This window comes from Manis javanica, chromosome 14 (genome assembly GCF_040802235.1).
Source record: "Manis javanica isolate MJ-LG chromosome 14, MJ_LKY, whole genome shotgun sequence".
In the NCBI taxonomy this organism is placed as follows: Eukaryota; Metazoa; Chordata; class Mammalia; order Pholidota; family Manidae; genus Manis; species Manis javanica.
In genome coordinates this window covers 56,209,653-56,235,625 of record NC_133169.1, presented here as the reverse complement: position 1 = coordinate 56,235,625, position 25,973 = coordinate 56,209,653, and the positions used below count along the sequence as shown (strand labels likewise).

General features: G+C 35.3%; 1 protein-coding gene across 2 annotated transcripts in view; it reads left to right on the top strand.

Moving 5' to 3' along the window:
* Positions 1-25,973, top strand: part of SLC12A2 (solute carrier family 12 member 2) — a 100,168-nt gene that overhangs the window by 22,105 nt on the left and 52,090 nt on the right. For both annotated transcript variants that reach the window (XM_037016169.2, XM_017663698.3), the window contains exons 2-9: positions 455-574; positions 1,832-1,907; positions 2,210-2,305; positions 14,504-14,643; positions 16,312-16,422; positions 20,649-20,757; positions 24,088-24,215; positions 24,313-24,397. In XM_037016169.2, coding sequence (XP_036872064.2) covers positions 455-574; positions 1,832-1,907; positions 2,210-2,305; positions 14,504-14,643; positions 16,312-16,422; positions 20,649-20,757; positions 24,088-24,215; positions 24,313-24,397 — 865 coding nt within the window. The remainder of the gene's footprint in view (positions 1-454; positions 575-1,831; positions 1,908-2,209; positions 2,306-14,503; positions 14,644-16,311; positions 16,423-20,648; positions 20,758-24,087; positions 24,216-24,312; positions 24,398-25,973) is intronic.

The following is a 25,973-nucleotide window of genomic DNA, read 5'->3' as shown; positions in this document are numbered from 1 at the left end:
CTTCACAGGGAGAACTGTGCTCCTTATGAGGAAGAGGAGTTTTAAATTGTGAACATTGGATTTCAGATGCGGGAAGGATGCCAGCAAGGCAGTATGAAGCTGTGGCTGGAGGGAGAGGCAAAGTCTGAAGTGACTGGCCTTGCCGGCCTAAACTTAGGGAACGGTATTATTGTGTCCTCCATAGACCACCAAAATGTAGTTAACATTTGAAATTATTAGAATGGGTTTACTGTCATGATAAAATTTAAATTTTTCAAACTCTGAATAGTTAAGGTTTTCGTCCACTTTATTGCTTTACATTTTCCTCATGTAAAATATTCCAAATCCCTTGATTCTTGGAAATCTATGTCCTCCTAAACATGGCTACATGTATTTATTGATATTTGTTTTTATCACATGATTTTACATTTTGACTAATTCTTAAGCATAATTCACATTTTCTTTTAATAACCAGGAACCTTTTGAGGATGGCTTTGCAAACGGGGAAGAGAGTACTCCAACCAGAGATGCTGTGGTCACATATACTGCGGAAAGCAAAGGAGTTGTGAAGTTTGGCTGGATCAAGGGTGTATTAGTATGTACATATAGACTTAATTGTAAATATAAAGCGTTCCTTTTTATTATAAAACTTTCCTGATATTTTCATCAATTTTCAAGAGAACTCTTCTTTCTCTTTTTCAGACTGTTTTGAGGGTTTCATGAACAAATTAATAACTTGTGCCTCCTTTCCTTGTAGATGCTAATTTAGAAAAAGGAAATGTGCTATATTAATCGAATTATGCTTGATTACTTCTAAACTATATTGTATTGCCTCTTGTGAAACTCACATATTGTCCCTTTTCAGAAATTAAGTATGAAGTTGTTAAACTGATGGAGCATCAGAATCGAGAAAATTGAGCAGGCAGTAGAGCTGAATTACATATACCACTTCTTTCTTGCTACCACATTCTCTTTTGGAGAGAAATGTTTAGAAGTTAACAGGCAACAGAATAAAGGAGAAATACTTAAGTGTTGAGGTCACTTCAGTAGACAGGTTCAGGTAATTAAGCTTCAGATTTATTTCTGTTTTTCAGTGTTCATATGGTCACTAAGGATTTGACTGGAGTACACAGGCTGAAGTAACCTTCATTGGTACTTTGCAAGGACTTAAGTAGATAGATTTGTACTGACATTTAGGGGAGAAGTAGAGGGAAAATCACAGTTTTAATAGTAACTTTAGTGCCTAATCAATAGAGTGAATGTGAAGCTCCAGGTGGTATTGTTTGCCTGTTCTTAGATTTTAGAACATAGCCTTCTAAAATACTATGTATGGGCATAATAAATAAAAGTAAAAATAAATTGGGGAAACTGTCTTACAAATAGCTTAGATTTTTGAATGATGTGTGAACAGTTGGTGTTTTGTGTTAATATTAAGCAATACTTGAATTTCCTATAGAAATCATGAAATGAGGAATTCAAAAGAATAAGTAAAAATTAATTTTAGTTGTATTGATAAAGGGGAGCATGAACTGCTCTTTTTATGGTTGAAGTCTTAAAATATTCCTTTTAGCTGTCTTGTTCAAGTTGCTTCTGCTGATTCATATAAATGTGATACATACACACACACTTGCATGCACACACACATCCATATATTACATTATACTTAGCTCACATTCGACCTCTCATTAAGCTCTTTAAAAATCTATTAAAGAAAGGGTGAGTGAGGTAAATAATTTAAAACAACTTTGTGTAGTTTTTAAATTGTGTTATCCTAGTTCGGGCTTGGTTAGCACTTCTGTGTTCTATTTGATACTTTTCTTCATCTCTGACTTGGTTTCTTTTTCTTTCTTAGGTACGTTGTATGTTAAACATTTGGGGTGTGATGCTTTTCATTAGACTATCTTGGATTGTGGGTCAAGCTGGAATAGGTAAGTGAAATTACCTACTGTTCCATTCATTTGAGAATGAATAAAGTCGCTGTGTGCGTGTCTTGGCTCTGAACCTCAGCATTCGAGCAATCAGTCATTCTAAGCTATGTTCTCCTTTGAATCAGGTGGTCTTAATGTAACTTTTTCCATAATTCTGATTTGACTTTTCTAAAATGAGATAAAAATGAGGTAATTTGTAAGTTGTAAAGTAAATTCATTATACTCAGACTAATTAGTTCTCCTTATGTCAGGTTTAAGTAGGAGTGGTAAGTGTTCTCAGTGTCTTTTCTTTTGCCTTAAAGGTCTGTCCGTCCTTGTAATAATGATGGCCACTATTGTGACAACTATCACAGGATTATCTACTTCAGCAATAGCTACTAATGGATTTGTACGAGGAGGTAAATTCCATCTTTTCACATCATCACCAGATTACTGGGACTAAGTAAATTGAGATATAAATTATTTTTTTGTCTTAAAAAGTATTTGAATTATTTTTTACGTTAAAGAAGCAACATACCAGTTCTGTATAGGCAAGGAAGTTGCTACTAAGCACTTTAAACTAGCATGTTTGAATATAAGTATATTCATATTATATATTCTTATCCCTCCTTATCCCTATATGTATTTTTATATTTATATTCAATATAAAATTTTATATTGACCCATATACAAACATGTATACTTTAAATTATTTAGGATATTCAGTGTTATTTGGTGGCAAGAATGGAGCTCGTCACTGGGTTTCTTCTTCATCAGGCTGCCCCTCGTTGCCTCCTTCTGGGCTTTAGCCCTTGGATTGGTAGCATGCATCCTGCATTTGTCAGTATTGTACTGGTATAACCTCATCCCTCCCCACAGGGAAATTTAGGCAGAGTTCTTGCCCCATGATCTAACAGCTTGTATGAATTATACCTGGGGCTCATCTACTCTCTCAACTCTAGCTGTCTTCTGTGGAGGGCCTTTTTCATTAGAATCCACAAGATCTGCCTTGGGAAATTTTACCATCCCCAGGGAGAGCACCCAGTGTTGATTTAAGCTTTCCTGGATGAAAGTTTCCTTACCTAAGTTAGCCCAGCCAAGAAATTGTCCTTTAGGTAATTATTCTACATAGTAAGTGAAAAAGGAAAGAGAATTAGAATATTCCAACTTTGTAAACCCTTTATTCAATTAGCATATCTGTGAAGTATTATTTCCCAACAAAATGAATCTGAATCTCGTAACATCTATAGCTCCAGGAAGCATTTTATAGAATGTGCAGAAGAGAGTGGAACTTACTAAATGATGCTATGGGGTGATAGCAAATTTCAGACTGGGAATCACTCTGAAACAAGGAATAGTTCTTATTCAACAGAACTTCAAGGAAAAAAAAAGACAGAGAGGGAGTTATGGTTTAAAACAAACTTTAGGAGACTCATAGGTATGAGTTCGTTTGCTGTTCTTAAGGTTAAACTACTTCGTCTTTCAGTAGGATAGGACTAAGAGTGCATGGGTTGAATCTTCTCTAGCGGGCCACTGAGGACTAATTGTGAGTGCCTCCCTTGAAAGGCTACATAAAGAGATGAAGAATAGAACCAGAACTATCCAGAAGGTCAGGGTGCCAAGGATTCCATAGGAGAAATGGAGGGATACCATGGAAATAGTAATGTCTGGAACCCATCTTAATTTTTTATTAGCTGAAAGTTGATTATTAAGGGAATTAATAAGGAAATATTTTTTTACCTGAAATATTGCTTAAAGGCTGTGGATGGATGCTCTGATGAGTATTTCAAGTTGAAGAGCTCCCTTTTAAACTTGTTAACATTGTTACCATAAAGAACTTTCTTGAGGTAGTGCTTGCCAGTTCATTTACCTTGGTTCTTAACTCAATTATAGTATTTATATTTTACTAATATTGAGTAATAGTGTATTTTCTAAGGCATTTCAGTACTTCCAAGAACTGAAACACATACAAATGTGTCTACTTTTCCTAGTGCTGTGTGTACTTTTTGCCATAGGTGGTATTTAATGTTACTATTTATTACTAAGTAATCTTAACATTGACTTTAACAGTACATTTTATAAATTAAACAGATACCAATCTACAAAAGTATACTGCATTTTTAATATGAACTAGCTGCACTTATAAACGAATGTAATAATATCCAATGATGAAGTCTAGGATTAAACATAATATGGAAACATTCAGGGTTGCTAAAAAAAGAAGAGTCAAAACTTAGAAAATAAAAATTACTTTGTTTCAGGCTTGATTAGATCTTAGTAATGACATTTGGGTTACTGTTTAAAGCTCCCAGCAGCTGGTCAGAGAGTCATCCCATCAGTTCTTGGCCTCCAAAGAGTGAGAATACAGTGCCGAGTAACTGAGGGAGGCACCCCTTCACCTGTGTCTCTGGCAGAGCCCTTGCCTAACAGGCACAGTTCATGCTCTACAGATTATTGCAGCAGGCCGGGAGCCCAGAGTGCTTTCCTATTCTGCCAATCCTGTGACTCTTGAAGACATGGATTTTACAGAAGTCACTTGGCGCACATGAGACAGGTGCTGTACTCAGGTGGTTCTGCTGGCTGGCAGCCACTTACACAGAGGCCTGCAGCTCCTAGACTGCACAGATCAGAGTTCTTCCATCCTCAGATAACTAATCTGTGAATACAGACTGATTTAGGAATAGAGGACAATCACATGCAGTCTGGATTTTGAACCATATTGTGTTGTATGAACTGAGCAGTAGAAGGGAAACATTCTCAAATCACTTTTGTTTTGGAGCATTACATTAAAAGCAGAGGTCAGTACACTTTGAAATAAAAAGCCAGGTTACATCAAACCTCAGACAGGTACTTCTGAAAACCTAAAATCAATATAAGCCTGCCTATTCCATGACTGAGATGAAGTTTTTTATTACTTGTATTTCAGTCAATCAACAGATAATTATTGAGCTCTTGTGACAGGCACGGGTTTGTAACAATGAAAGTCAGACAGTATCCTATTTTCCTGGAGTATAGTGGCAATTATTTTTTGAAACCGAACTGCTAGGCATGATTCCATAATCTTGACATACATTATCTGACTTAATGAGACACTGTCATTAGTCATGTTTATAGTTTGTGTGGGTGAAGAGAGCAAAAATGAAACAATTTTACTAATTTTTTTCAACAACATTAAATTTTATGCAAATTCACTGGTGAATCTTTAAATGTCTACAATATCTCGGAATTACCTTTCTGTACTCTTATCTTTTTTTTCCCTGAAAAAATTGAAGACCTCTTCAATTTTACATATAGATAAAGACAAATATTGGAAAACCTTAAGATTTTTCACATGTTGTAAGTGACCGAAAGTGCCTTCTATATTGGTAAAAAATCAGATTATCATTAATATATTTTTTGTTAAGTCCATTACATAAACTTCACTTATTCCTATTATCACCAACACGGAGTTCTAAGTTAGAGTTCAGCTCCTTAGCTCTTTACTTTTATTGCTAATTTTTTCTCAAATTGTAGCTTTTCAGATCAGTGAAACATTTGAAGAAGTGGTAAAAAGCAGTTCTGTAATAGTTGTATTAGGAGGTTTTATTAGACTTGAACGCTATTTTCGGCTCATTGAAACACTTTATATGCCACAAATAGCTCAGGTGTGAACCTGGCAAGTAGTTATAATTTTTGACTTGGGGTTTTCTCCTTGATTCACTTGGTGACATTTCAATTTCGCCAGTCTTTAATGATTAAAAAGTACTTTAAGTTGGTTCCTGTAATTGTCTGCTGCAGAATTAGGGCTATATGTCTTTGTTCTTCAATTTTAACTTATTAGGGAGATCACTCATAATGAAACTAGAGCACCAGGAATCACAGTCCTGGTCTGAAGATGCCATGTTTGTCACTTCCCTTTCCCTATTTGACTTAATAATGGCAATAGAATAGAGGAAACTTACGAAACTAACAGGCAAAAAACTCATTATTGCATATTTGTGAGCAAGGGTAATAGAGTGTATTTCCTAGAATAATGACCAGAATGGATGTTGGATCCATTTGGATGCATTGTAACCGCATTGTATTCCCAAAACTGTTCTTCGGAATTTTACATAAAAGTGGCTTTGGACGAACTGTTTAGTGACACTACAGAACATAGGAGGTTTACTACTCTGACACACAAAGGATGCTGGTATATTTTCTAATCAACACCAGTGAGCTCTGAACAGTAATTGCTAGAAAGTGTTCTTTCTCACTGATAAGTTTATTGCCTTTGTGTTGTCTTCACCTTTTGAATTCTTTCTTCCTTAATATACCAATAAAACTTTTATTTTACAAAATTTCTACAGACCTATAATTTGTATTTTAAATGAAACTACCTTTAAACTACTCTTGGAAGGAAGTTTGTTATATCACAGGATACATAGCTGACTCGTATTATGTATATCAATCATTTCATCCAAGGGAAATAAAAGATGTCTGGTTTAAAGTTTTCATTGTCCTGTTTGGTGGGTAACAACTCATTGAAGCTTTATATTAGTAGAAATTTTGAATCTTTTGATGATCGAATAATATCAGAACTTAAGTAAATAAAGACAAAAGTATTGATAGTTCTATCAGTGTATTATACAAACCAACAATTAAGTTCCCACCATTCTTATTTTTTCTGATTATAAAAGTAAGACATATACATTGTGAAAAATTAAGTGTGAGTAGTTTAAATATTAGACTTAAAAATCCTAGCATTTCTATCCCCAGTGGTGTGGGGGGGGCAGGGGGAGTGGAAACACTAATTGAACTGTTAAAAATATATTTCTTCAGATATTTTTCATTTTTTGTTAAGGTATAATTTAGGTAAAATTCACTTTTTTTGGTGTGCAATTCTGCAAATTTTGACAAATATAAATAGTCATGTACCTATCACCACCACAGTCAAGATAGAACAGCTCTCTCACACCAGAAAACTCCCCTGTGCCCCCTCAGCTCTTCTCAACTACTGATCTGCTTTCTGTCCCAATAGTTTTGCATCTTTTAGAATGCTGTACAGATCACATGGCATGTAGCCTTCTCAATCTGGATTCTTTCACTTATCTGAGTGCTTCTGAGACTCACCCACCTTGTGTGTATCACTGGATGATTCCTTTTAACTTCTGAATCTTATTCCACTTGTAGACATACCTACATTTGTTTCTCCATTTCCCAGTTGAGGTGTTTTTGGCCGGCTGTAATCGTTTGCATAGTGGTCTCGTATTACTGAGATAAATGTTAAGGAATGGAATTGCTGGCTCAAATGATAGGTGCATGCTTAACTTTATAAGAAAGTGCCAAACTATTTTCTAATGACTATCATTTTGCATTTCAACTGGCAATGGATGAGAATTCTAGTTGGTCCACTTGCACATACATCTGCATTCTCATGGCCACTGGTAATTTTCAGTTTTGCTTTGTTTTGCTGTTTTAATATGTGTGTAGTGTTATCTCATCGTAGTTCTTTGTACTTTCATAATGGCTAAAGATATTGTATATCCACTACCCTTGTATATCCACTACCCTTCAGATTTTATTTTATATGTGTTCACTTTTTTACCCTATAGTTGTTTGTAATTTGTATTTTAAATTGAACTACCTTTAAATACTCTTGGAAGGAAGTTCATTTTCATAGAAAACATGTGCCAAAACTTGATTTTGTTCAGTTCTTTCCCACACCTGAGGCACTGAGGATGTCCTGGATCACCTGTTTGCTGTGATTTTTCAGCATCATATTGGACAGTAAGATTTCTTGCAGTTTTCTCAGTAGTTACGATAAATGAAGATGAAATAATCCAAAAGAACTTGAACAGGTTTGTTAGTGTTTCTGAAATTTCAAACGTTTTCCACACTAATATAAAGCATTTAGCCCACACTAGCAGGTAGGAAGAGCCATGTGGTCCTAAACTGAACCATGCGTAGGGTTTTTTTCTTTGTTTTTTTGAAGTATAATTGAAATACAACACTATAAGTTTAAGGTGTAGAGTACAATGACTTACATATAGTGAGAAATGATTACCATAGTTAAGTGTAGTGAACATCTACCATCTCATACATACAAAACAAAAATACATGTTTTTTTCCCTTGTGATGAAAACTTTTAAGAGTCGTGTGGTTTAAGAAATGTCTTTTTGTGGCATAATTACTTGTCAAATATCCAGTGTCTGGTCAAAAGAAAATAACGAGTGCTTCTACCTTCCTGCTCAGATTTTTTGTCTTTGCATATATTGTTTTGAAGATGCTATTTAATTGGAGTTCAAGTCAGTTCTGAGTGTTCGTGATAGCAGTGTCTGATAATGTTCCTTTCTATGAGATTGATTAGTACCTCTGTAGTCCTTCAAAAACAGAACAGGGTGTTGCTCCTGGCCATGATCACTCAACATTGGTTAATAATGGGTTTCTCATTGTTACAGTTCTTGTCTGCAAAAGCTAAGGTAAATACTAATTAATGCATTACTTAAAAAATTGGCAAGTCAGTTTTTAGTGTCAGACCTCACTGAGATGTATCAAATCATGCACTTAAGTTAAAAAAAAAACCAAAACGAACTTCAGGGTGAAGTCTGTTTTTCATAAAATGTTGAATATTTTGCAATAACTTTTCGACTCTGTACCATTCGTGAAATTCTGAATTTTAGGTAACAGCGAGGAAAATGTTTTTAGTATTTTGCTTTAGTTTAAAATGAAATTGTAAATAGGACTTTATTTTTTCCAGAGTTTTTAATGAGTTCTTACAACAGGAAGAGATAGGTGGGGCAATCATTTTAGTTTGGATTTTACTTGTAAGACTAATTAACACATCACTTGGGTCTTTTCGTGGCTTTACTGTAACTCACCTATTGCTTGATGTCACCAACCTTCTGGAATCCCAGCATACTCAACGTAAAATGAGGAGTTTGGCCCAAAGATTGAGATCCCTTCTAGCACCAGCGTTCTATGAGGTCACACATATGAACCACAGCCAAAGAGTTTGGAGTAGGTAGTGGGTAGTGATGAGAAATTTGGGGTCACAACTGTTTCTTTTCATTTTATGTATGTTAGATGCTGATCCTGAACTAGGATTCAGTTTTTTGTTTTTCAAAAGGACACATAAATGGATTTAATTGCCTGTTTAAAATAATTTTCATTTAGCACATAGTCCAGCTTAAAAGTAACTTTTGATTCTTTTGGTTAAGTAGTCAGTTGATGAACTTGCATAGGGACCTCTTTAATCTTCTCTTGAAGTCTAACACACGAGTATTTATTTGTTGCTGTATGATTTTGACTAGAATACAGTTTTCACATTTTATAAAATGCTAGTTGATAATAGATTGGTAGCTTACTAAATGAACATTATTGAAGTAAAATTCACATGTAGTGAAATGCACAGGTTTGAAGGTTATACTTCTATGAGTTTTGATAAGTTTTTGTGTCTTACCTCAATATAATGTTTTTGGAATCCATCCATGTTGTTCCAGTATTTTGTTGTGGTATTCTACTTCTGTGTAGCGTCCCACTTAATGACTATATGACTTGGCAACGACTTGGCAATAACAGTAAACAATTTTTTATTTAGTACCTGTTGATGGATATTTGGGTTATTTTTCATATGGGTCTATTCTGAATAAGCTGACAGGAACATTCTTTTTACAAGGCTTTGTGGTTGTGTGTGTTACCATTTTGAGAGCATACCTAGGAGTGAATTTGTTGATTCATGGGGTAGGTGTGTGTTTCATCTATAAAAAAAAAATGCCACATGGTTTTATACTACCATCAACAACATACAAGACTAACAGTTTTTCCGTATTCTTGCTAACACTTATTTCAATTATAGCTGTTCTTATGGATGACTCATTATGAAAAGCATCTTTTAATCTGATTAAGACCACATGTATGTCTTATTTTGTAATGTATTCAAATGTTTTGCCAATTCTTAAATTGTTATCTTTTGATTTGTAGTTTTTTATATATCCTGGATATATCACATGTCTTAATGTATTTTTTCCAGTTTGTGACTTTCCTTATCATTTTCTAAATCATGTTTTTTGAAGAGTGGAAGTTTACCATTTTGTTGCAGTCCAGATTTTCATGTTTTTTTTTTATGGTTACTATTATTGTTGTGTCTTGAAATCTTTGCTTATTCCAAGGTCATGAAGATATTCTCCTTTGTTTTTGCCCAGAATCTTTATAGCTTTTGTTGTTATATTTTTTTACTATAAATGGTCTCAAATTAACTTTTGAACATTATATGAGATCGAGGTTGAGGTTCTCCCCTTCTTTAGCTCTTCCTCCCCCTGCCCCACCCTGTACAGATAACCACTTGCTCCAGCAGCATTTGTTGTAACAACTATATTATCTTCTGGATTATTTTTGGTATTGTTGAAAAATCAGTTGTCTGTATATTGTCTGGACTATATGCTGTTCCATTGATCTGTTTGTCCTATTTTGCCATTTCTTCCCTGTCTTGTTGGTTAGCTTTTCAAGTCCCAAGTCTTCCAACTTTTTTGAAATTGTTTTGGTTCTTTTAGACCCTTGCATTTCCACATAAATTTTTCAATTAACTATAACAGTTAATACTAAACAAAATGAAATAAAAACAGAAACAAAACCTTGTGGGGGCTTTAGGATTTCAGCTTCAAAAAATTTATTTGGGAAGAATGGCCATGTTATAACACTGAGTCTTCTAATTTATGAGTATAATTTAGATTGTCTTTCATTTTTCTCAGCAGTGTTTTGTATTTTTCAGTACAGAGGTCTTGCGTATATTTTACTAAATTATCCCTAAGTATTTCCATATTTTTCATGTTATAAATGTTAGTTGTAAATTTTATTTTTTTATTTTTTTGTTGCTTATATATAGAAATACAGAAGACATTAGTATCTTGACATGGTATCCTTGCTAAACAAAAAGTCATGCCATCTGTGAATAGAAATGGTTTATTCTACTTCTTTGCAATCTTAGGATTTTCTCCTTTTTATCATCTTTTGAATTTAACCACCTCCAGTACAGTGGTGAATAGAAATGGTGTGAGAATAGAATCCTTGCATTGTTCTCAGTCTTGGGGGAATGAGTTCAGTATATCATTAGTAAGAAGATGCTATAACTATGGATTTTTTGAAGATGGCATTTGTCAGATTAAGAAAGTTCTATTTCTTAATTGCTGAGACTAGTTATCATGAATGGATGTTGAATTTTGTCATGCTTTTTCTACATTTTTTGAAATGGTTATAATGGATTTTCTCCCTTATTCTGTTATTATCAGAAGTTAAGTGGTTTTTTTGAATCTTTTTGAATATGTGGAGGTTTTTATTACAAGTTTAATTTCTATGCCAGCAATAACATTATTTCAGCTTTCTGTTCTTACCATAGTTCTAGCATGTTTTTATTCATTTCATCTAAGGTACATATCCATCTAAGTTACAAAATCCAAGGAATTTATCCATTTCATCTAAGTTACATATTGATTGCAATATAATTTTTAATATTTTATATTTTTAAGCTTTTAATGACTGTAGGATTTATGGTGATGTGTCCCTGCTTTTGTTACTAATTGGGTTAATTTGTTTTTTTTGTTCTTGTCTAGCTCATTTATCAGTTTTACTAATGCTTTTTTAAAATAACTTTTGGCTTTTTTGATCTTTATCATTTTCTGTATCAGTGATTTTTGTTCTTTTCTTTTTTTTTCTTTGAATTTTACTTATCTTTTTGTTAGCCTTTGAAGGTAGAGTACTAGATCATTGATTTTCTATCTTTTTAACAGAAGCATTTAAACTAAATTTTCCCATAGTTCCTGCCTTAGGTATTTCCCACTAATTCTGATGGGTTGTGTTTTCATTGTCATTCAATTGAAAATTCTTTTTAGTTTCCTTTGTGGCTTATTCTTTAATCAATGCATTACTTAAAAATATGTTGCACAATTTAGAGATATTTAGAAATCTTTCATATGTTTAATTTTAATTTTGCTGTGGTCTGTAATATCCACTGTATCATTTTAGCTCTTTGAAATTTATTGAGACTTTTGTCAATCAGTTTTTAATCTTAAGTTCTTCATTTTCCTAGTTAAGATTTTGGTTATTGATTTGGAATTTAGCAAGAGCTAGAGCTACAGGGACATATATATGTCTATATATATATTAATATATGTAGTCATTATTTAATAATAATGGAACCCAGTATATATGCTGTTGTCATTACTTATAATCTCTGGCATATGACTTATTTATGTTCTCTACACCCAGAAGTTAGGGTGCTTTATGGCCAAATTATGAGACCCTAGTAGGAACTTTTTTTCCTATCTGACTTTTGAGTTTGCTTTACCAGTAGATTTTTTGAAAGAAAGTAATTTTTTTTGTTTTCTATTGCCTTTTAATTGATTATAATTCTTTATCATACTCCTAAGCATTTTCAGCAATAACAAAAGGGCTGATTTTGTTATGTGTATTGTACTTGGATAAGCACTGAAGTTGGAGACCTTAGTTTCAGTGCAGCTCTTCCTTTACTGCTTGCATGACCTTGGTCAAGGTATCTAACCTCTCTAAGCCTTCATTTTCTTCTATGTAAAATGGGAATGATAATAGTAATTTGCTGTAATTAAATAAACAGTGTAATTTTTAACAAAACAAAACTTAAGTGTAAGATATTACCTACTTGTTGTGAATTGGTAAAAAGACCAGTCTTTCAGTGTCTTGGATCTTTAATGCTATCCACTTTGATGCTAAGGAAAAAAACGAAGAAAGCTGCTCTTAAAGCTGGCTGCCTGTGGGAAGCAGGAGGGAGAGTGGGAAGGAATAGAGCAGAAAACTGTCACTTTTCATCAGGAGTAAAAGTATAGGAAGATGAGCAGATGCTTTTAATATTCTTCATTATCCATATGTCTCTTCTTATTAAGAAAAATAAAGCCGAATCTTTTAAAAAGTAACAAAACTGGGTTTGAGGTTTTAAATTTTAGGTATCCCAATTTATAGAAGATTCCAAATAGTTCTAAACTGCCAGAATTTGCCTACTTATGTCCATCATACTGAAGGTGAATTTCCCCTTCCCATTATTTTTCCCCATGTTAAATACATCTTAAGTTGCATATTTTCTTCTTAGTAATAGAAAGACTTGAAATTTCATAAAGTTAAATCTTTAAAGCACATAACAACTTAATTTCGTGCTTTTATAGGTCCTATTGGTGATGTTTCTCATTCTGTGGTTTATACTGTCAACTATTGAAACACGAGAGTGTTGACTGATTTTCAGTTAACCTTTCATTGTGGCTTAATTTTCTCATCTATAAAATCAGGCTAAATATTTGCATTAATTCATTGTTGTATTGGGATTAAATAATCTACATCAATTTTGAAAGCATTAAATGTATGTGATAATTATAATATTCTAGAGATTTTCCTTGTGGTTAATTAACAGTGTGGTTTATTGTCTTCAAAACTTACTCTAAGATCGTTATTTGACATAAGAAATTGTTGCTATGTAAGTCCATTTAAATTTTTAGTGTTCAAAAATATATCTGGGAAATTTTAAAGTCACTTTATCTCATAAAAAATCCCACAAGATGAATACTGAATGGGCAAGTAGTATTTTTTTCTTCAGGATTTTCAAGGTGATGAAATTATTCTTTGGTAAAATGAGTAGCTAAGGAATTTGGGCAGTTGGGTTTAAAGTGTAGAATATTTTAAGAGAATTGATAGAATTAACTAAAAAACCTAGAAAAAACCAGTATTTTTCCAAAATGAACTTTGCATGTTCAACATTTTATCAAACTATAGAATTTTTTGTTGCATTTGTCTTCATTATATTAGGAGAATAGTAGAAATAAATATTCAGTTTAATGGCATTTTATTGTATGGCCTTAAGAATTAGTATTTCATCAGTATGTAAAAAAATATATGTAACTTCATGTAACTTATTATTGAAACTTAAGTTTTAGTTTATGATTAAGATTCAGAGGCCAGAAATAAATCAGAATTTAGAAGAGATCTTGGAGACTTGAACTTCACATTAGATTGACTCAAAATCGTGATAGTGATTTATTTTTTTAGCTAGAAAATTACTTGTTTCATGATAGCTCATTTAATATTCTTTACTCTGGCATTTAGCCAGGATTTATTAGAATGCAAACTATATTTATTTAGGATGCCACAGTATGCTGTTCCCTGCATTTTCTTGTGATACTTTTTTTTCCTTTTTTCCTTAGTACTCACTTTGCCAGCAAATTATCATACTAATTTAAGGAACTGAAATCATGTCAACTGAGATTTTAAAAGTTACATTAAAATTTAAAATGTTACTTAGAAAACCACTGGGAGATTATCTTGGTATCTATGACTATGAAGACAAGGCTGTTCCCCATTTAAAGCTTTAGAAGAAAAGCAGGGATTTAAATAGCAGGGTGATGTTATACTTGATAGGGGGAGAATTCTGTAGATGTTGAGAACTGTTAACAAATGAAGTGGGTTGTAAAGAATTCTTTCTGGGTGTTCTTTCCTGAAAATTATGCTCACCCACTTGCTTGTTTATTTAACTACTGTGCTTGTGGAGTCATGTACTTTGTGAAGTCTTCTGTGTAATTAAAAAGATGGTTTGACATTTAAAATCCTAACTTTAGTATTTTCATTGTTTCTTTCCTTTTCTTTAGGAGGAGCGTATTATTTAATATCTAGAAGTCTAGGGCCGGAATTTGGTGGTGCAATTGGCCTGATCTTTGCTTTTGCCAATGCTGTTGCAGTCGCTATGTATGTGGTGGGGTTTGCAGAAACTGTGGTGGACTTGCTGAAGGTAATCTGACCTTTCTTCTACTCACTGGTTTACCAAACCTTTCCGAGGGCTTATGTGCCACTCACATGTTAGATGGATGCTAAGAAAGCAATGATGAACATTAAACTCACTTTTTCAGGAAGTTTAGCAGGGGAAATGGACAAAAAAATTACAGGATGTTAGAAGTGGGTTATTATAGGAAACCTTGGCAGCACAAAGGGGGAACCACTTAGCTTACCCTCCAGAAGTGTGGGCAGCAAAGGACTATCAAGGGAGGGTTTTCCAAAAAGGGAGTCTAGATGTTAACAGGCAAATGGGGGAGGTGGTGTGTGGTGTGAGGGGAGCAGGGAGAAAAGGAAACAAAAGCTTAGAAGGTCATTAAAGTGCTTTTTAAAAACTAAATATTTCTCTATGACTGGAGCACAAAGTAGCAAGAAATATAAGACTACAGTGGGAAAAAAAGGATCAAGTCAGGAAGGGTCGTCTTTGCTGTTAAATTTGGGTCTTAATCTTGATTGGAGTTGGGGGCCATGACCTCATCAGTTGGGGGCATAAAGAAACATCTGACCACAGTGTAGAGGATGGATTTGAGGAATCACAACTAGAGATGAAGGATCATTTAAAAGGTGATTGTGACTATCCTGGGAGAGGAGATGGTGGCATACTAAAACAATGACCAGTGGGGCTGGAGAGGTATGGGTGAATTTGAGACACTTTAAAATGGTGAGTAAGTGGACTTGATGATTTAAAAGGGATGTGGGATTTATAAAATTCAAGTTTATACATGGATTTCTGAGTTAGGAATTTAATTGGAAGATAATGCTGTTTACTGTGAGATAGAGAACACAGGACAGTTTTATTTTGGATGTCTAATTTGAGGTACCAGAGGTATATCCAAGTAGAGCTGGCCAGAGAGTAGTTGATAATACTGCTCTGGAGTTAAGAGAACTGGTTTGAAAAGAGTCATTGGGATGTGTGTAGGTAAAGCAGTAGAAGTAGAATAGGATTCAGCATTAAGTGAGAGGCACCTCAAGTGACACCTGTAGTTGTTCATGTCGGATTAGGTTGTAGGTCTCTTCTTCTGCACTACTAAGTGGTAAAGTTGGAAGTGTAAAATCTGAAGACTGACACATTGGCATTGACCTAATGTGACCTTTCTGTATAGGCTTAAAAGGATGGAGAAGAGGAAGGGCTGTAAGTAAGCAAGCAGTGTAGTTTTTAAAAGTTCATATTCTTTCATTACTCAGTTTAGTGTGTTTTAAATGTTATTGATATTAAACCACAAATACTTTGCCCATGAAATAAAAACAGGGTGTATCTTTGAACAACTGCAACGTCAGACTATTCAAAGCATGGGTTAACTAATCACAATAAATACAAAATATATTTCTCCTATGTAACTTTAAATCCTATTAGTACTACTTAGTCAATTCTCTTTTTGATTTATTAAGTCAGCATTAAATAGAGCATTTTCCCTTCAATCATATTTTTGATGTTATTAGATACTTGAATGGCACATCAGTAGTACACAGCTACTCATTCCTTTTCCATGGGTCTCCCTATTCATTCCTTAAATAGGTATTTATTCAACCTCTTCACGTATGGTTCTGATAAGTCTAAACTGTTTTAAAAAGAATTAAAGAGTTTCTCTAAAATAATATTGCTCATTACATTTATAATCTCTTCTAGGAACATTCCATACTTATGATAGATGAAATCAATGATATCCGAATTATTGGCGCCATTACAGTGGTGATCCTTTTAGGTATCTCAGTAGCTGGAATGGAGTGGGAAGCAAAAGTAAGTAATGATATAATTGGAATACCTGTAAATATTTAATATATGAACTTATAGGGCTTTCATTTTGGGAGCACTATAAAGTGTGGTGATATTTTTAGGTTCTGAAGTTTCCTAAGGGGCTATTTCAAGAGAAATTTGTGTATAAGGTTATTTTCTATTTGCAAGTCAGGAAGTATTTGGAGATAACAGTTTAGGGGGACCAATTAAACATTGTACTTTCTAAATGTTTGGTTTCGTACCTCCCCTTTCATCTCCTAATCTGACCTACATTGTGTAGAAATGCTCAGGTCACTGTATTAACGGAGCCTAAATTAAACTGTTGGCTTTGTAATTTATTTAAAAGTCCATTTTAAAAGATAAACACAGGGATAATAAACTTGAGGTTCGTGCCCATAAGAGATTAGAGAAGCTAATCTTGCTTGCTGTTGAAATCTCAGAAATCATGACTGCCAAAGCCGGAACCACTGTTCTCTGGGAAAAATTGTTGCAGTGGCACATTAACCTGTAGGCAGAGCACCCAAAAATATTTCTCTTTGAGAGAATGTGCCACAACCCAGTAGTAGTTTTCTGAGTAATGCATATTCACAAAGGTGCTGCTGAGGAACTCTCCCCATTCAGGTTTCTTCATGTTTACTTTTTTAAAAATTAATTAATTTATTTTGTTGTCATTAATCTACAATTACATGAAGAATATTATGTTTACTAGGGTCGCATCTTCACCAAATCCTCCCCCACAAACCCCATTACAGTACTGTCCATCAGCATAGTAAGATGCTGTAGAATCACTACTTGTCTTCTCTGCGCCGCACAGCCCTCCCCGTGCCCCCACCCCACAGTATACATGCTAATCGTAATGTCCCCTTTCTTTTTCCCCACCCCTATCCCTCCCTTCCCTCCCTTTCTCCCCAGTCGCTTTCCCTTTGGTAACTGTTAGTCCATTCTTAGGTTCTATGATTCTGCTACTGTTTTGTTCCTTCAGTCTTTCTTTGTTCCTATAGTCTTTGGGTTTGAGGTGAGTCTCTTGTAAGCAGCATAGAGATGGGTCTTCCTTTTTTATCCATTCTATTATTCTGTGTCTTTTGATCAGTGCATTCAGTCCATTTACATTTAGGGTGATTATTGAAAGATATGTACTTACTGCCATTGCAGGCTTTAGATTCGTGGTTGCCAAAAGTTCAAGGTTAGCTTCCTTAGTATCTTACTGTCTAACTTACCTCACTTATTGAGCTATTTTAAACACTGTCTGGTCATTCTTTATTTTTCTCCCTTCTTATTCCTCCTCCTCCGTTTTTTGTATGTTGGTTGTTTTATTCTGTGTTCTTTTGTGCTTCCTTTAACTGCTTTTGTGGGTAGTTGATTTTATTTTTTGCCTTTAGTTAGTATTTGGTTGGTCTGCTTTGTTTGCTGTGATTTTATTTTCTCTGGTGACATCTATTTAGTCTTAGAAGTGCTCCCATCAGAGCAGTCCCTCTAAAATACCCTGTAGAGGTGGTTTGTGGGGGGCAAATTCCCTCAATTTTTGCTTGTCTGGGAATCGTTTAATCCCTCCTTCATATTTAAATGATAGTCATGCTGGATACAGTGTTCTTGGTTCAAGGCCCTTCTCTTTCATTGCATTAAATATATCATGCCATTCTCTTCTGGCCTGTAAGGTTTCTATTGAGAAGTCTGATGATAGCCTGATGGGTTTTCCTTTGTAGGTGTCCTTTTTCCTCTCTCTGGCTGCCTTTAAAACTCTGTCCTTGTCCTTGATCTTTGCCATTTTAATTATTATGTGTCTTGGTGTTGTCCTCCTTGGGTCCTTTCTGTTGGGAGTTCTGTACATTTCCATGGTCTGATTGGTTCTTTCCTCCCCCTGTTTGGGGAAGTTTTCAGCAATTATTTCTTCAAATACTCTTTCTATTCCTTTTTCTCTCTCTTCTTCTTCTGGTACCCCTATAATGCGGATATTGTTCCTTTTGGAATGGTCACACAGTTCTCTTAATATTGTTTCATTCCTGGAGATCCTGTTATCTCTCTCTGTGTCAGCTTCTATGCGTTCCTGTTCTCTGGTTTCTATTCCATCAATGGCCTCTTGTATCTTATCCATTATGTTTACAAATCCTTCCAGAGATTGTTTCATTTCTGTAATCTCCCTCTGGACGTCTGTAATCTCCCTCCAGACTTCATCCATTAGCTTTTGCATATTTCTCTGCAGCTCCATCAGCATGGTTATGAGCTTTATTTTTAATTCTTTTTCAGAAAGACTGGTTAGGTCTATCTCCTTCTCAGGGTTTGCCTTTGTGATCTTGGTCTGTATCAATTTCTTCTGCCTTTTCATGGCGATAGATATATTTGTGGGGAGCTGGCGCGTGTGTTGGGTAAGAGAAAGTCCCTTCTTGCCAGTTTATGGCCTTCCTCTCCTGGGAGAACAGCGACCTCTAGTGGCTTGTGCTGGGCAGCTGCGTGCAGACGGGGTTTCTGATCTTGCCAGGCTGCTATGGAGTTTATTTAGCTCTGCAGTTGCTGTAGGCTTGGCCTGCCTCAGGCTGCTGCTCCAATATGGCAGAGCCGCGTTGGAGGGGGAACAGGCGGGAGGCTATTTATCATGGTGAGGGGCCTCTGAGCTGCACTGCGGGGGTTCAGGCGCCCAGAGTTCCCCGGGGATTCGCAGCTGCTGGGCTAAGTGTCCCAGGGTGCTTCTGTCCAGCTGTGGGGTCCCTGTACCTTTAAGACTTTCAAAAAGCACTCGCTTTTCTTTGTCCCAGGTAAGCCAGCTATGGTGACCCGCTCACAGGTCTTACTGTCCTGTTTCCCTAGTTTTCAGCACCCCATGCACGCATTGTGTGTCTGCACTCCAGTGCGGATGGCTGGGGCTGGGTGTTCAGCAGTCCTGGGCTCCCTCTCCCTCCCTGCTCCGACTCCTCTCCTCCTGCTGGGAGCTTGGGGGAGGGGCGCTCGGGTCCCGCCAGGCCGCAGCTTGTATCTTACCCCCTTCGCGAGGTGCCAGGTGCTCGTTGGTGTGGATGTAGTCTGGCTGTTGTCCTGTGTCTTCTGGTCTCTCTTTTAGGATTAGTTGTATTTGTTGTATTTTCAAAAATATATATGGTTTTGGGAGGAGATTTCCGCTGCTCTGCTCACGCCACCATCTTGGTTCTCTCCTCTTCATGTTTACTTTTATAAATCCTATAAAATCACATATTTGTGATACATATGAGCTATGATAATATTTACCAGATCATAAGTTAGGGAAGTCAGAAAGAATTTTTTTCAAGATTATTTAAGTCATTAATATATAATTAAATTATTTACTTGTACATGTAACAAATAGACTACTGAAAAGAACAGAATTTCATACTAGGCGAGACAACATTAGCATATAAGTAGTTCTTATTTCTACAGATAACACAGGTTTGTAAAACAGATGTCAAGGAGATGGAATGTACAGCATGGTGATTGTCAATACTCCTGTATTACATATTTGAAAGTTGGTGAAAGATTATATTTTAATACTTCTCATCACAAGAAAAAAAGTTTCCTAACTATGTATGGTGACAGATGTTAACTAGGCTTATTGTGTTGATCATTCCCCAATATATACAAACATCAGATCATTATACTGTACACCAGAAATTAATATATTATTACATGTCAATTTTATCTCAATAAAACAAAACAGAGTGGAGGAGGAGAGGTGGTGGGGTTCATAGATTGTTCCTTTCTTCCAGACCCATTGCTAGTTGAATTTCACTCCTGAGTACTGTTTCCTTCGCACACTTTTTCTGCTTCCTTTCCTGTAGCCATCACACATTCAGCATTGTACTTGGACTCTGTGTGAAACTTGTGTTTGTAGCAAATATGTTCTTCATGTCAAGTTTGTACTGCTATGGCAGAGGAGACAGGAAAGAATGGTACAAAGGATGAAAAGTCTACAGTGTTGGGAATTCATAGTGCTTTATGGTCTGTGGGAGGGTGCTTACATCTTTAATTCATTTCGGAAATGGATGGTCTGGTCCTACGGATGCTTTCCATTTTTGCCCCATGTGTTGAACATTCTAAGGTAGTTCTTTAAAGACTCTTCATTTAATAAAAATTTATTGAGCACCTACTTTACACTTGGCCCTGTTTGAGGTACTGGGGAAACAAGACAGAAATCCTTTCCCTCTTGGAAGTTATATTCTAGGGAAACTGAGTCAGTGTGTAGTCATAAGAGATTTTATTCTGATTTTTGATGTTTAAAATTCCAGGCTCAGATTGTTCTCCTGGTGATTCTCTTGCTTGCTGTTGCTGATTTCGTCATAGGAACATTTATCCCACTGGAGAGCAAGAAGCCCAAAGGTTTTTTTGGTTATAAATGTAAGTAAAATAGAGTATTTTTTTGAAGGTGTATATTATTACATTCTGTTAGTAAACAAATGTAGCACATTGTAGATATTTTGTGATATAATTGAGTTTGATGTAGTGACTTACCTAATTGACAATTCCGTTTAGTTCTGTCTCTTTTATGTATGTTACAGTTGGAGTTAAAAAACACTTCTATTTACATCTTTCCTTTTTCATTAAGCAACAAAAGATGAAAGAATAGAGAAAAATCAGTGCTATTGAGGAAGGGTGCTTTTGTCCTCTCTAATTTGGGAAATTTGTAACTGAAATGGTACCATTTGTTCTGACATGGCTTTTTTTATTCTTTCAGTTGTATTTAAGCACAATAGTCTAAAAGTGCCTAAGACTGTGAAAGCAACTGTAAATGTTAGTTTCTTGGTGTAATTGCAAGTTGAGTTTTTCTATAGTTTACATTATAACTTGTGTGGGAATTTTCCAGTTTTCATCTTCCATAACCCTTTTCATGCTGTATCTAATTGTCACTACTGGTGAAATTTACTTGTCGTTTATTATTTCCTAAAGTGTCTGTCTGTATCCATCCTCACCCCCACTCCATCCTCACCCCACCTAACTGGGCAGCTCTGAACCTCTCTCTGCAAGGTAAAGTGGAAGTGGGGAAGAAAAGTTGCAACAGTACCAGAGAGGCTTATCACTCAGGATAATAGATCTGCCTGTCTTCAGTTGATAAAAACTTGTTTTGAAGCCCTGCAAGAAGAAGCCTAGCTGTAGTTTTCTTGAGTTGTTTAGCACAGAGCTCCTGATAGAGTTACGTGAACAGATCGACTGTTAATTGATGCACATGTTCCTTCAGGATGTCTTACTAGAAAAAAAAATCAGCTGAACTAACCTGTGGAGCCAGGAGACCTACTTGTACATTTTGATGTAATCTATGCTCCCTAATTTATGTCATTGACTGGTAACAATATACAGTCCTTGGATCATAGCACTGCTTATATCAGACACTGACTTAGTTGGCTGGACTGTTTTCTGATAAGAATTGTTTCAAGGTTCTTAATCAAGGACACCCATCTGTTTGTGCCTAGTGGTCCTGGATTGATCGTTTGTCTAGATTGATTGATTGTCTATTCTCATTACTAGTGCTCACACCTACTAATAAACTGGGCTTTAAATTCTTGATTTCCTCGACTGAAGGACAGTGTCTCCACTAGGCATGCCAGAAGTGAACGTATCATCAATTAAGCAGATAATTTTCTGTATTTTGTGCTTTCATAATTATATTTGTGTTTAGAAGGTTCCTCGAGTTGGCTTTGTCTGATTTATTTCCATAGGTAGAGGTTATCATTCTGCCAGGGATGCCACGTGAGCAATGTGTTCTCAGGTCAGTGTATCGGGAGACTCACAAGATGTCCATTTTTCCCATCTCTGTGATGGTTTTTAACTTTGATAACTTGGTGAAAGTGCTACCTGAGAACTTTCTCTTTTGTGAGTGTGTAGACTGTTCCCCATTGTGCTTTCGCTTCCTTCTTAATTCCTCTCATCTGGATTCTGTCAAGGGCATGGCCAGAATGGTGCTGGAGCCAGCAGGCACTTCTTTAGTCCTCTGCCTCTCAGCAGAATTATGCTTAGTTGTCCCATCTCTTAAAATATTTTTCTTGTTTTATTTGATGTCAGACATGTTAGTGTTTTACCAACTCACTGGTCGCTGTATCTACTACTCCTGTTAAACCTGCTCATCTGCCTGTCCTGTAAATGTCAAGAGTCGCACAGAGTATGGTCCTGGGCTGTCTGACTAGGGTTGTTCCTTTGGAGATAACTGGTCTCAGGGCTCAAATATGGTACCAAGAGAGGGACTTGTTTCTATTCCTGGATTTCTCCTTTAGACTTCAGACATTTGTATATATCCAACTGCTTTTTTGATATCCCTCCTACCTTAACTTTCTCAGGCTTCTCCATCTCAGTTAGTGGAAGAAACCAGGATTTCAGTGTTTCCTACCTGCCCTCTTATTTCCTACTCCTTCTCTGACTAGTACATTATTCTCCCATCACTACGTGGAACCACCCAGTAACCCGATTGGTCTCCCTGCTCCCTATGTTAATGGGAAGTTTAACTATGGACGGTCCACTGTCCACACTGTGTTCCTGCAAGCATTAATCATATTGTGTCATTTGCATGTTTCTAGGTCTACCTTGGCTTCCCATTATATTTAGGATAAAATCTAAACTGTGGAATTTTGTATAATCTCACCCCACTGATCTCTCTAATCTCATTTCAGTTCTCCCCCTTACTTTGGGAGCTTTATATGCTTTTAGTTTCTCAGAAAAGCTAAATCTTTTTCCCACCTTGGGGCCTTTACACATGTTGTTTCTTATTGCTGGCATACTCTTTTCCCTGACCATCACATGGCAGGTTTTTGCTCAGTGAAGTCTCATCTTAAGTATTATCTCCTAGTTATCTCTAAATTTAGCCTTTTGTAGCCACATTGAATTAGATTCACTCTCATTCTTTATCACTACACCTTGTTTCCATCAATACATTTAACTGCTGCTTGTAATGAATGTTTCTTTACTTATTTTGTGGCTCCCCACGGAGACTCTCTAAGTTCCATGAAGGGAGGAACCATGTCTAGCTTGGTGCTGTTGGGGCTCCAGGCCCTTGAGATGCTAGATGGCTCCAGTGCAGACCTGGCGCATGGTAGACACTTTCAGTACTGGATGGCCAGATGGACAGATGAGAATTAATGTGTGTTGCAGTGTCAGTGCCTGTCAGAGTAGATGGAAACAGTAGAATTAATTGATGCTTTCGTTATTGTTGAAAAGGAAAGGCCCTTTACCTAGTTGGCTTTAGCTAACATTGTGGAAACTTGGTGAATAATGCAGCCTCAAAAATCAAACAGGTCACCGCTAGGAAATAGAGAAAGCTGTACATGATATATAAGTTGGTTGTAAGAAAAAAAATGGTTCCAGATTAAAGTGAGGTTCCCTTTGTTTTCCTACATCCTTTCTTTCTTCTTTGACCTCTGATATTGAGAGGTTTATCCATGCTTTGATTTACATTTGGATGAATAACACCAATCAAGTAGAAGTGCTTGAAACATAATTAGTAAGGTACACAAATAGCAGGGCAGGATCCAGGTCAAACCATCATTTGATTGTAAACTGTCCACTCATGCAAGAAAAGAGGGGCGTCAGTACTTGAATTAGGAAGTATTCAAGAACTGGCCGTTTACTGGAACTGAAGAAAAGTCAGGGATCATATATAACATGCTTACCACTTACTCTTGATCTAAATTATTACAGTCTAACGTGCTACATTAATTGCCAAAAATATTTTGGTCTTTGCAGCTGAAATATTTAGTGAAAATTTTGGACCAGATTTTCGAGAGGAAGAGACTTTCTTTTCTGTATTTGCCATCTTTTTTCCTGCTGCAACTGGTATTCTGGCCGGAGCAAATATCTCAGGTGATCTCGCAGTAAGTATTATAAATTACTGTGTTGATTATATGTAAAAAATGGTATACATATATTTAGTTTAAAAGATAGACTTAAAAAAATCTTCTTGTCTTCTAGGATCCTCAGTCAGCCATACCCAAAGGAACACTCTTAGCCATTTTAATTACTACGGTGGTTTACATAGGAATTGCAGTATCTGTAGGTAAATAGCCTTACATTTCTTTTGTTTCAGAAATTTCATGATGTACATACTATAAATATTTATTTTCATACCATTATATTTCTAACTTTTAATATCAGAATATTTCAATAAAAAGACATGGGAGTTTCATACTTTAATTCCAAAACAGTTTTAAGTAAACTAATAGTGATTTTATAGACATTTTCTAAACCACCAATGTCTATTATTTCTCTTCTTAGGATTTTTATTAACTCTAGGAAATCAGAAAATTATATAAAACTTTATTTGCAAACTCTTAAATTTTAGAGATATATTTATAGAAAATACTCACATGTAAAAGTAAGTGAATTTTACTCTCATACTTAGAAATTTTTAATATTTTTGTTTTTGGTGGCTATTTCTTGCAGTCTTACTAAATGAAGTTTGTTTTAAGAACATTAAGCAATGCCTGGCATTTTTTACCATAAAAACTGATTTTGGTGAATAGAACATACTACATTAAATAAACAGTGTTACTGTTTGAATAAAAAGTCTTAAATTGAATGAAATGATTTTAAATCATTTTATTACATTCATGGAATCAAAGCATTTTAGAACTTGAAAGGACTTAAATAGTCTCTAAATCCCTGTCTTATAGACTAGAGATTAAAAGCATAGAGGTTTTGCTATAAACATAACCGGCACTTGCTTTTATTATAGAATTATTTTCATGGCAAAGAGGATTGTTTTCAAATAAAATTTTCAGAGGCTGTTAAAAAAGTAGATTCTCTAACTGAAACATTCTAGTCAAGAACAAAATTTAATAGCCATTAATTTATATATCATTTATATGCAGTGGTTATAGATAAATTGTCTCAAGTTCATTAAACTTCCATGAAACTATATACTTTATCCAGAAAACATATATTCTTGAAATGTAAGCACTGTATTCATTGTCCTCTAAAAATCAAGTTTTACAGTTCAATGTAAGCATACTCCCAGTATAAATTGAAGTTTAATACCAGTCTAAAGAATTACATACTGCAAATTCATAGACTATAGAATATAAGGTTCCCATAATGTCTCAGTAAGAAAATTGTATTTTTCCATGTATTTATTGGGAAGTTACAATAGAACTGTTTTTACAAACTGCTAATTTGCATAAATGTAATTTTGAAGTTTCACTATAAACAAGAGTTAGAAATGCTATTAATAAATATTATCATGGTGGTCTAATTTACCATTTAAAAAAGGAATTGCATTTCATTTATCCTTACAATCCACATGTTAAGTCCCTGAAATTCACTTGGAAAAAACAAATGCTAATTATATATATAAGCTTAGCAAAATGTTTTTGTGTTCCCCTAAAGGTACCTAGCATACTCGTGTATGTTATACATAAGTTAGCTAAAGAAAATTTAGTTTTAATTTAAAGAATGGTATAACTGATTATGTTTCAAATGGGGAACTAATTTGTCAGAGCAGATGAATGTCTTCTCTTAAGTGCTCTAACTGCTGGCCCTCAGCTCACTGCATTCTGTGCGCAGGAACCCTTGGGGCAAGAGGAGGAGCCCATGGTCCTCTCCGTTTTTCTCTGATGCTCAGGAGCTGGGCCAGT